This window comes from Polypterus senegalus, chromosome 6 (assembly GCF_016835505.1).
Source record: "Polypterus senegalus isolate Bchr_013 chromosome 6, ASM1683550v1, whole genome shotgun sequence".
Taxonomy (NCBI): Eukaryota; Metazoa; Chordata; class Cladistia; order Polypteriformes; family Polypteridae; genus Polypterus; species Polypterus senegalus.
This window is the reverse complement of record NC_053159.1, coordinates 112665502-112678435: the sequence shown is the minus strand read 5'-3', so window position 1 is coordinate 112678435 and position 12934 is coordinate 112665502. Positions and strand designations below refer to the sequence as shown.

General features: G+C 38.3%; 1 protein-coding gene across 2 annotated transcripts in view; it reads left to right on the top strand.

Annotated features, from left to right (window-relative positions):
* Positions 1–3101, top strand: part of LOC120531411 (scavenger receptor cysteine-rich domain-containing group B protein) — a 68136-nt gene extending 65035 nt beyond the window's left edge. For both annotated transcript variants that reach the window (XM_039756805.1, XM_039756804.1), the window contains one exon: positions 2024–3101. In XM_039756805.1, the coding sequence (XP_039612739.1) occupies positions 2024–2340 (317 nt within the window). In that variant the 3' untranslated portion in view covers positions 2341–3101. The remainder of the gene's footprint in view (positions 1–2023) is intronic.
* Positions 3102–12934: the final 9833 nt, after the last annotated feature.

The following is a 12934-nucleotide window of genomic DNA, read 5'->3' as shown; positions in this document are numbered from 1 at the left end:
GATCTCTTTCTATTATATAAAAAAATCCTGGGATGAGACAAGACTTTTTCAGAGAGATAATTTCAAGTCCCACAAGACGAGACTTTGTGCTAAGAGATTTAACCACGCCCACAGTCCACTCACCTCTCATTCGTGTGAATGCTATTGTCAGACAAAGTTCCTGTGCTCTCAGCTCTTATAAATTTTAAATTTTTCCACATTTTAATACAAGATATACAATCTATTTGTTTCCTTCGATGTAGTCCTTTTCTGGACAATAATTTTATGCCTTCTAGATGAAACATCAACGACTAAGCGAAGAAGAAAGGGCAGTGCATCGAAAAGAGGCCGAAAAGCGCTGGAGAGAAAAGAATTCAAAAAAGAACAATAATAATTTAAGTGCAAATTCAGAAAAGAAGGAAATATATAATCAGTCCGGACGAAGAGGAATTGCAAACCTAACAGGTCCAAGTGGGGGTGGAAATAAAAGACAAAGAGTAGAAGACAAAGTAGAATGTCTTAAAGAGTTTAAAAAATGTTGGTGTGATACACATGCAGAGCAGGTTAGAGATTATGAAAGTACTAAAATTCAAAAGTCACAAAAAAACTGATAGTAAAGATTGCTTTAGCACTAAGAAACAGAAATTATTACTCAGTGAAATAGTGTAATAGCGAAAAGAGATCGAATATATGGACATAGGTGATATGACAGAAGTATGTAGATATTGTTCAGCTTTAAAATTTAAGTCGGAAACTTGTAGATCATCTAATTTGTGTTGCCATCAGGGAAAAGTAGTGTTTCTTCCCAATGAAGAGGCGTATCTGCGAGAAAGATTTGTTATTTGGTGAAAGTGAAATCCACAAACACTACAGGCAAAATATCAGAATCTACAATAATCTGTTCACGTTTGCATCATTCAATGCTCAAAACGTAGATTTACATGATTCAGGACCACACAATATGAGAATCTGTTAAAGCTACTTCAAGTTTAATTTCAAAGAAACCACATTTCGGTCAGGTTTATATTTATGATCATGGAGAAGCGATGCAACATAGAATTGAAAGAGTTAAACGATCGGATGTACTAGAAATTCTATAGCCAATAATGGATACAAATCCAGTATCGCACTTTACACATGGACAAAGAAGTTTTCTTGGATTTCTATATGAATCAGAAAGATCACGCTCACGTACATAATGAACCAACATGTGATGAATAGTCAGCGATGATAGTTTTGAAAGACGGAGATATCAAAGACAGAGTTGATATTTGTGTTTATCCAAAAGCACAGCCCGATTTGTCACAAGGGGCAGATTCAGGAAATGACTAGCGCGTAGGGTCCACATGGGGGTTGGCGAGCGAAGCCCCTAGTAACACAAATACAAATGTATTTATTCAATCTGTCCAGTTATTTTGCATTTCATCATTCCAAGTACAATTATAACAATGATTGAATAGTTTTTGCTTAGACTTAATGCTGACACCTAAATGGAAATCCTATTTTGTGTTTCTACATAGTTTAAATTGATATAAAGTTATAATGTATATTGTCTCTAGTGTATCATATTTGTTATTTTCTTCACTTTTTTATTATTCAATCTGATTTCCATTATAATTATCAAACCCCTACACTTATTCATATCATTCTAATGAAAACACAACAAACTTGCCAGTGCTAAATTTACCCTCATGGTGCTGGTTACCCCTAAAAATCTATGAAGGGAGAGGCTGGACCCATATATACATGTAAAGTGTTTATTTACCACTGGTGGTTTTGCTGTAATTGGTCCAGAGCCTTATGTCAAAGTTGATTTGTGTTTTGCAACTGTTGGCTTTTTGAAGTCAGAAATCAAATTCTAGATAAAGATGCAATCAGAAATATGAAACAAACCCCCAAAAAATATTTAAATAATTAAGGACTACAAGTATCACTACCAGGGCCGATTTCTGCTTTGTATCTGATGCTAGCGGGATCAACACCCTGCAAAACAAATGGAGGGTTAGACAATAAACTCTGATCTCTTTACGCTTGTCTCTTGCAGGGGCAGTTCGACTGGTCAATGGAAGGCACCGATGTGAGGGTCGGGTGGAGCTGTACCTGGAAAAACAATGGGGGACAGTGTGTGATGATGCCTGGGATCTGAAAGATGCAAGGGTGGTCTGCAGACAGATGGGTTGTGGCAATGCTACTGCAGCCCAGGAGGAAGCTTATTTTGGCCGAGGCACTGGGATTATTTTACTAGACAATTTAAAATGCAGAGGCAATGAAACATATCTTCAGCAGTGTTCCCATATTCGCTGGGATGTCCACAATTGTGACCATTCAGAAGATGCTGGAGTGACATGTGCTCTGTCATGATTAGCCCTGAGGAAAACCTGAACATATGTAAATCTATAAATGTTGTAAATATCCTTTTAGCCAGCATATATAAATATATATGGATTACTATTATGCACTTTATAAATATGAAACAAATCTTTTTTGCTAGAAACCAAAAGTTACAAACCATGTAAAAGACTTTTAAATATTTAATTTTCATGTACTGCTTTATACCTTAACTAGATGATTTAATATGGTGTTCTAAGGGACAATTATAAATAATTTATATAGGCCAAAAAAAAATCCAATGATGCTCCAAAGCAAACTCTCATGTAGGGGAAACATAATTTAACATTTTATGTAAGTATTATGGCCTGCAGAAAGTTACAGCTAACAACTACGTTCTCCAAACTCACATTTGTCATCTTCTCATAGATAATTCAAAATAATATATTAAAATAAGCCCTTAAAAATAATGTATTTTCTAGTTCTGCAGTCTTCTTCATTAATTTATATAACTGCCTTCTGTCAAATGTTCAATTTTTAAGAATAGTAGACATAAGGAACAAAGACAAGTAAAAAAAAGACATCTTAAATCTATATGAAATACAACAATCCATTATATTAGATATATAAAACACAACAGGCTAAACTGTAATAAATATTGTATGGTGAAGAGTGTGAAGGACAACAAATGACATATTCAAAAAATTCGGACGAGAGATGGCTTTGTGCCCAAACTATTCTATAACATTTCAGTAATTACTGTTCTGATGCTGATCTTTCTGATCATAAAACAGGTCATCGTGATAGCAATTAATGAGAAGAATTCATAATTAATTGCAGAATTACGATATTCGAGAACCCCTGCTCTAGAGTGCCTCTTTCTTTTGCACAATTTGGCTCAAAAGCTAATCAGCACATCATCATCACCATCATCAGGCTTAAGTTTTCAGTTTGGTATTTTTCAGTCACGCTGTTTTAGCTCTAGACCGTCTTCAAGAAACTGTGACACTCACAGACACACACAGACAGACACAAACTCATTATCGACATATCAGTGTTTTCGGTATCAGGGAACCCTAAAACATTGAGATCTGTCAAAAAATGGAGATCGAAATTTTTGACAAATCTAAAGCTTTTGCTTCTCCCTCATAGACAAGGTTATAGTAGGGGAGGGCACAAAGCAAAAATAAATACCAGTGGCTATAATAAAGGACCAAGTACGATATATGTTGTGGAAGCCGGCCCAGACACAGACAGGTGGACATGTTAATGTCACCCAACACACGTTTATTTACACAGTCCATTATGTACAAGGTGCAGCAACCCCCAAAAGTCCCCAAAGTCCTGGCCACAACACCGTGCCTCTTTCCGTCTTCAGGCCGCCTCTTCTCCAATCCTCCAAGACCTTGTCTTTCTCCTCCCAACTCCAGCCATTGTCTGAAGGGAGGCGGCCTCTTTTATAGTCACCTGGATGTGCTCCAGGTGCTTCCCGGCAATCTTCCACCGGCACTCCCCAGTGTGGCAGAAGTGCCGGCTGCGTACCCAGAAGCACTCCAGGTGTCCCTGCCTGTCTTCCCCCCGGCACTTCCGGGTGTGGCGGAATTGCCGAGGTCCAGAGCTCCCAAGGCACAGGGGTGCCCCCTGGCGTTGACCACGGGCCCCTACAGGGTAGAGCTTCAAAGCTCTGTACCCGTGGCCCCCAAAGGAACCAGGGTGGTCGCTCCCACGTTGGTCTGAGGTGGGCGTAAGCCCTCTTCCGGTCTTCCTAGGCGTCCCAGCTGGGTCACCACGCCAGGCATCTCCGACAATGGGAATAAATAAATAAATAAATAAATATGTAATTAAATTCACTCATATCTGATGAATAGATATAGAATTCATTTCTTCAATATCTGATTACTATGCACAGAGGTTTCCACCAGTATTTGCCTTCTGATGTACACATTTTCCTTTATTCCATGTATATTTTTTTTCTTTTTGGCCTGCACCATCCTCCATAGTTATCACACAATTTCTTAGCTGCAGGATTGCCTATGACATCTTTCATGGGAGCGCCAGTTATGGAGACTAGCCTCCAGTTTTTATCTTCTTTTTATTATACTGCTGTTAATATGATTGATTCTGTCAACCCTTGTTAAAGGTGCCAAATATACTGCATTCCTCCTATAAAACTCTCTTGGTGTCATTTTGTGAAAACTATCCTCTAAACGTTTATTCCTTTGAATGTTTGACCTGACTGCAACAGTGAGAATTCGAGAATTTCTAAAGGTTGTTAAAGCCTTTTATTTTCAACTGTTCTTTTTATTTAGGGATTATGGCCCCAGTCCACCATCATTTCTTTTTACAAATCATGTGCAACTCCCAATAGAGGATTTTTATATTCAGGTAAACCTAATGCTTTGATCATTTTCTCTTTTTCAGTAGGGAAGACCTTAATTTATTAGGACAATGGGTAAAGGAGGGAAGGGAATTGCCCTTGATTGCTTTTCTGATGCTTTTCTCATCATTTTCTCTTTCTGAGTGCCCATGCTCACGTTTTCACAAACATTGACTGAGTTATCTGCAGGTAAAAAAAAATCTGATAACTTCTACAGTTGCTGATACTAGAACTTAATTAGTTCTAGAGCTTGTATTGGGACTGGAGCAAAGTAGCAATTCTCTGTCCCTCACATTTCTCTTTTCCATTTCCTTTCAAATGTTTTATTCAAACAGTTACTTCTAGATGAGGAATCAAATGACAAGTTATAATGGATATGAAGAAAGTACTCAAGAATATCTGCACCTAATGATTCAGAGTAGCACAGGAAGCCTTGAAGACTCAAGCTAACATGTACTTACACCATTTAATATACTATTATGAGGGCAGTATAATCCCCTAAGGATATGATATATAGCCAGTCTCCTGTATCTCCTCCATGTTTTTGAGACCTTCTTGTGACAGCATGTATGGATGTGCCATCCTGGAGGAGCTGGACTACTTGTGCTTCCTGAGTTAGCTGTAGGTACCACCTTGTGCTGCACCAGTAGTGAGAAAGAGACTATCCATCCATCCATTATCCAACCCACTACATCCTAACTACAAGGTCACAGGGGTTTGCTGGAGCCAATCCCAGGGCAAACAAACAAACCTGGGCAGGGCGCACTCACACACACAATCTGCCTAACCTGCATGTCTTTGGACTGTAGGAGGAAACTGGAGCACCTGGAGGAAACCCACATAGACATGGGGAGAACATGCAAACTCCACGCAGGGAGGACCCGGGAAGCGAACCCGGGTCTCCTTACTGCAAAGCAGCAGCGCTACCCACTGCGCCACCCTGAGAAGGAGACCAGCAAAATGCAAAACTAGAGAAGAATCAGTCAGGAAGGATAAGGAGAGAGCACTTGTCTGTGGCCACCATTCCCTTTTTCAGGGTTGTCTTACTGTTGCCTCTCCAGGGCACTTGTTGTCACTTTCATTTGCACCAAAGCAGGTGACGTTGATTCACAATCGCTTATGCTTCCTAACTGGACAGATTGATATCTTTTTGAAACTTAACTGACTTGATATTAGACTGTGACGATTAAGTGTTCCCTTACATTTTATAGGTAAATGTTTATTTTTGCTGTAACAGATTAAAACATTTGCACTCGTCTTTATACATTAGTGTGAGAGCTACTCTGACTAACCCTCTTTCAGTTTCAGAGCCTTCACTCACAAATTTATGATTATCTAAATTTCCGGACTAGTAGCCACAACTGTTGCATAATTCATGAAATGCTGTTTATAGGCAGCAACTCAAAGATGATTCTGGCAGTTTCAAAAGGGAGTTATATTGCTTTTACAAAAGTATGAATTAGCTTTCACACCAGTAGCCAAGAAGAATAGTCACTCGATTAGCACTAATGCTCCAGACATGCTCAGATAGCCTCTGGGCACTGTACTAATATATGTTAAATTAGAAAATGACTGCAACTCACAGTGTAAGTGCTGAATATGCTACCATGGTCTAGCTCACAGAAGTGGGTGAATTACGGGCAACAATGTTTTATGCATTATCATGAACGCACACACACCCATTTCTATATGGCAGCAGTTAGCTTTCGATAAAACTGTTAGTTGTATGTCGGACAATTTTGAGTCCATAGTACACTCCTAAAAATAAAGGTGCCAGAGTGATTCTTCAGAGTAATGCCACAGGGGAACCATTTTTGGTTCCCAAAAGACCCATCCACATGAAGGTTCCAGAAAGAAACTTTTATTAGTTATTTATATCCATAGCAGGCTCCATACAGTAGATGGTAACAGAAGGGGTTCCTCATTTTAAAATAACATTTGCCGCCTACAATAACACAGGCCAAGTTCAGGTTTTCTTAATCTGTTGGTATCACAGGTAGTATCACAGGTAGCATACCATACATAAAAGGTTTCAGTTTTTTATGCATGTTGAAAAGTTTTTCAAAAAGTAAAGGACCAACTTCATATGCAGATAAGCCTTCCCAGAATGAAATGGCTCTACAATGAACTACACAATTGAGTAAAGAACCACAAAATATCAATAAAGAACCAATACTTTTAAGAGTTTTCTACCAATTTTATCTGTCAATCTTCATTTTTATATTGGCACATAATTGTGATATACACCGTGGTTGTTAGCACAGTCCAAAGGTCATCTGTGAGAGCAAGCATATTGGCTTTGCCTAACTGGATACTCAGCTCTTGTGTTTTCTACGAAAAATATTGCACGGTTGCTGATAATGTCTCTAGAAGGAACGTGATATCCTAGCTCATAATAACCGATGAACAATTGTATCCTTTGCCATCATGCACGTTGATTCGTAACATGCCTTTTGTGTCACTGTACACACCTCAGGTGTGACTTCCTTTGATCTCCTACCATTATGATAGATTGCTGCAGTTCAGCTTTATGAATGACATATGTGCTTAGAATGTGGTAGTGTATTGTAAATTATTGGTTTGTATTTTAGCACAGTTGTAAACATCAATTCTGCCTCTGAAATAAAAAAAAATGTGTAACTTACGTAATGCCCTCAGATTTCTATTTTTCTGTTTATTGTGACTTTCTCAGTAAAAGGATAAGCACAAAACAAAAATGACCTTCCGTGCGTCTGGTGTTGTGTACAATACAATACAATACAATTTATTTTTTGTATAGCCCAAAATCACACAAGAAGTGCCGCAATGGGCTTTAATAGGCCCTGCCTCTTGACAGCCCCCCAGCCTTAACTCTCTAAGAAGACAAGGAAAAACTCCCCAAAAAAAACCCTTGTAGGGAAAAAATGGAAGAAACCTTAGGAAAGGCAGTTCAAAGAGAGACCCCTTTCCAGGTAGGTTGGGCGTGCAGTGGGTGTCAAAAAGAAGGACGTCAATACAATACAATACACAGAACAGAACAAATTCTCAATAAAGTAGAAAAAAAAAATTATAGAAGTACGTAGCTGGATTTAACAGTAGATGATATCACATAACATGATTTGGATTTGTTTAGAGTCCTGGAGACCTCATCCATCAAGCTGCCTCCCCCATTTGGCCATTCCACAGCTGAAATAGTGCTAATCCGATGAAAGGTCCTCTCTTTCCCATGATTCCAGCGATCCTCAATCAGTGATGACTTTACCTTAGGCAGGCAAAACAACTTGGCAGGTGGGTTGTGGCACCAAGTGCCACATTTGAGTACCAAGAAGAGAAACAGAATAGGCGAGGGTTAGTATTCAATTATAATTATCATGTTACTTATGTTTTAGTGCTATTGACTAACAACAGAGATGCAGTCTGTACATTTAATCAGCAGCTCTAGTCAGGGTATGCTAAACTGAAGTAGTTTGTCTTCAGCCGGGATTTAAAAGCTGAGACCGAAGGGGCATCTCTTACAGTAGCAGACAGACCATTTCACAGTTTAGGGGCCCTAAAACTAAAAGCTCGACCTCCCACTGTTAGTTTATTAATCCTTGGAACCATAAGCAGACTGGCATCTTGAGATCTTAATGTGAGATCTGGTTTGTAAGTCATGATAAGTTCAGACAAGTAAGCTGGACCTTGTCCATTTAATGCTTTATATGTTAAAAGGAGGATTTTGAAATCTGCCCTAAACTTAACCGGGAACCAGTGTAAGGATTTAAGAACTGGAGTTATATGTTCATATTTTCTTGTTCTTGTAATAATTCTTGCAGCAACATTTTGGATTAACTGGAGGTTGTATAAAGAACAGTTTGAACATCCAGTGATTACCTCATTGCAGTAGTCAATTCTACTTGAAATAAACACATGAATTTTTTGTATATTGCCTCATTTCAGCTATGTCTACTGACAATTAGGAACAACATGAAATATTACCACATAAAGAAGAAGGGAAGCAAATACAGCTGCAATATTTACAAACACAAAATAAAGGACCTGAATGAGTTTGCATGTGTCTGACATGTACTGTACTTTGCCTCTTAACAGAAGAGATGCACATGGAAAAACCTTTGAATACTCTTACAAAAATAGCATATAAACATATAAAATATATAATAGATATTCCAAATTAGCAGCAGCATGTTTTATAAAACATCATATTAACAATTAAATTGACATTAAAATGATAACTCAAACAAGTTAAATACTTTGAAGCAATTCCACTGTACAGAGAGTGTTCCAGGTTCATCTCTTCTCAGCTCTGGTCATTAAATAGTGTGATGAATTCACAATGAAGATGTCACATAAAGCATGTAGGGACAGGTGTAATGAGAGCAAAACATGAACATTTACCAAAATGTGGTGAACACATTTTACATTTGGGAAGAAGTTAAACTTCTTGCAGGTCATATATTTATCTCTAGGTGAGCTGGATTAGAATTACCTTCAACAGAAAGTATCTAGCATGTTTTGTCACATTTTAAAATAATCAGTTTTAGATGGATATATTTTCAAAAACAGCTCATGTCACCCAAAGCCACCCACTGCCTATGAAATAGTAAAAACATTCAGGTAAGTGTTAAGTTACATGACCTTGGACCACGGTCACCAGTTCATTTTCCAGTTCTGCAGATATTTCTGAGCAAATATTGAGATGTGTCAAATCTGATTTCTGGTTACTATCCACAGAGCAACTGCTGGATTAACAGATTAAATTAAGATTCACAAAAGTTCTAAGTTGTCTAGTTGGTAAGAAATCCTTCAACTGGCAGAATCTTCTAGAAATGTGCAACACCCAGGAGTGTTGGCATTGAGTTCCAATATGGTTTCAAACCAGGCTTGGTACATGGGATTCGTAGGGAAATTTCCCTTCCCCAATGCTAGCTGAAAGAAAACTTATGGCATTTTTAATGAAGTCAGACTGTTTCCTTTAAAGCTGAATTTTCTAACTATTTCAGAATTCACCAGACGTTCCATTTGTCTAGATTAAAACCTGTTTATGCCTCTCATTTGTCTCATCCTTCTCAACCCCACAGACTGAAATCCAGAATCATGGATTCCAGGAAACTTGGTCCGAAATTTCAATATATAGTTCACTAGAAGGAGCGTAGTCTGGATATTTAGAGCTCATAACTTATGAATGTTATGAACAAATTCAACATATGCAGGATTCTATAATTAATTTTGATTTTTGAAGTCACATGAGTGGTGTGATTCATTTCTGGAAATATTAGACTTGTCTTTATTAGTGATTATAATTTTATTCATTATTCTGGTGACACTATTTTGTTTCTTGCTTTGGCGTGGGCCCAGCCATTCTGTGCTTTGTTTCTTGTAAGATCGTTGCTGTGTTGTTTACTGTTTTTACTGCTTTATCACAAGATAAATGCATTGTTTCATCACACGCTGCCAAGATGGAAGTACACAACTTCTAGCCTTCTAGCTTTGGGTTCTTTTATATAAAAATCTTTAGTAGCATTAGCTGAAGGTCAAAAAATAGAAATGAAAACGGGTACCAAAATTGCTAATAATATTCAAAGAATAAGCCAAAAGATAAATCAGTAACCTCTAGAAAAAGGAATTGCTGTTAAACCGCTAAACAATGCAGATCAGATGGGCTATTGCAGAGGTATGAGACAAGGTGCTTGAGCAAAACACCATCTGAGTTCCCTTACTTAACATCCCCTGCTCCCCACCATCATGTGAATACTGTGCATTATTTGTTACATAGCAACATAAAACCCAAGGAAGGCCACTGGCCCTGATGGAGTATCTGGGAAGACGCTCAAAGCATGCGCTGACCAGAGAATATTTTAAATTCCACCCTGCATAAAATAATCAATCATTATTTCTGTCCCTAAAAAAATAGCCACTGAGAGCTTAAATGATTATAGACCAGTTGGACTCATACCAGTAATAATGAAGTGCTTTGAAAAATTGGTCTTAAAGCATATTAAATCCTGCCTCCCATCCACTTTTGACCAGCAGCACTTTGCTTACAGATTAAACAGGTCCACAGGAGATGCCAGTGCTACCACTTTACATACTGCGCTGAACCATGTAGACATAAAATGGAGCTATGTAAGGCTGCTTTTCATAGACTATAGTTCGACATTTAATACAATAATCCCTGACATATTGGTAAACAAGCTGACAGACTTAGACCTTCCAACCTCTACCTGTTCACTGATAAAGGACTTTCTGACAAACCACCCACAAAGGGTTAAACTCAACGCTCATTTCTCTTTTTCCCTTTTGCTCAACTCAGGATCTCCACAAGGCTGTGTGTTGAGCCCATTACTTTACTCTTTGTACACATATGACTGTACCCCAATCCACCTCACATATATTATCATTAAATTTGCAGATGGCACCACTGTAATGAGCTTCATATTAGAAGGAGATGAGTTGGCCTACAGAGAAAAGGTCAAGAGACTGACAAAATGGTGTTCAGTGTTACACTTCAGAAAAGTATAGCACAGAACCAGTTTCTCCTTACACCAGTGTAGACCATGTGGAAAGGGTGAACACCATCAAATTCTTGGGAACCCACATTTCAAAGAATCTTTTATGGTTCAGAGAACATTTTCCACCACAGCAGTGATCAAAAAACCTCAACAGAGACCGCAATTTCGGAGAGTGCTCAGGAAAAGCAATTTGGAGCAAAACCTATTGGTGGCTTTTTATTGTTCAAACACCAAAAACATCCTGGCATACTGTATCACAGTATGGTAGGCCGGATGCACGAAAACAGACAAGAAGGCTCTCCAGAGAGTCAAACACAGCACAACAAGTTATAGGTTGTTGTCTGGACTCCATGGAAGATATTGCCTACTCCTGCTATCTCACCAGAGCCATAAACATAACTAAGGATCCTTCACACCCTGGTCACCAACTATTTGAACTGTTGCTCTCTGGTTGGAATTATAGATCTTTGTAAGTACGGACTGATAAATTAAGAAACAGTTTCGTTCCAATGGCCAAAAAATTCATTGGAAAAAAAGCAAATTAAGGTGGTTTAAATAAATATGTTTTTAGTCAGTGCTGGGAAATAGACTCATACATACTGCTGCTGCTCTTGTGAGGCTACTCCCCAGTGGATTTGTATTATTTTACTTTGTTATTACTGGTTTCTTTGTTATTATATCTAATTTCTTTCTAACTGTATTTTGCATATAATATTATTGTTTTAATTTTTTTTCCTTGTTTGTATTATGTGTTGAAGCATTGGTTATGTTTCATGAAAAGTAGTGACATTTTTGCTTTTTGTACCCATTTGCAATGGCACTCTTAATTTCGTTGTAATTATTGTATAATGACAATAAAGGCTTTCAATTCAGTTCAATCCAACTCACTCACTTACAAACAAAATCTCCTTCCTTCCTTCCTTCCTTCTCTTATCTTCTCTTCTCTTCTCTGTCCATCTTCCAGTGAGTGTTGCGTTCCTTCATCCCAAACCTGACTCAGCTGGAGGAGGCTGGATGGTTTCCTTTTATGTCGGACCTGGAAGTATGTCTGGTACAAAGACATAACTAGATGGAAGCATTTCCGAGTCAAATTTGAAAAAAGAAAATAGTCCCTTATTTTTCAACTCAGTCCAATATCATGTAAGAACTAACTTGAAAAGCATGTCCTGCTCTTTGTGGAAAGAAGGTTATGATATTGGATGGGTGCACAGTCCTAATGGCTGTAATTGCAAGCAAAGGATATACAAACAAGTATATATAATTGTAAACTCCACCTGGAGTACCTTAGTTACCCTTTCCGGTCCCAAGCCTGATTAAAGTGAGAAGGGTTAAGGTTGGGCTGGTCCCCCATCCTCATAAAAACTAAACTAACTATGGAAACAGACATTGATGATGCAGTTCTCAACAAGATCACTATAGCCTCAGCTGGTTGCAAACAGCACAGCAAGGATACTTGTGACATGACAAACTTGAGCCAAAGCCGAAAGGAAGTTCAGGGTCTGATTAGTGTGTTTGCAACAACCACCAAAGTGTTTACAGCTTGCAGAAAAACCAAAGTGGGTTGCTGGAACATACAAACCTTTAATGCACCTAGCAGATGTGCACAGGTCATTTCTGAAATGAAACACTACCATCTTGATGCCCTTGGAATTAGTGAGATAAGATGGACTGATACCAATAGGCAGGTTATCGATGGAATTACGGTATTAAATTCTGGCAGAATAGGATGGAAACCACAGTGAAGGTGTCACACTCCTCCTGA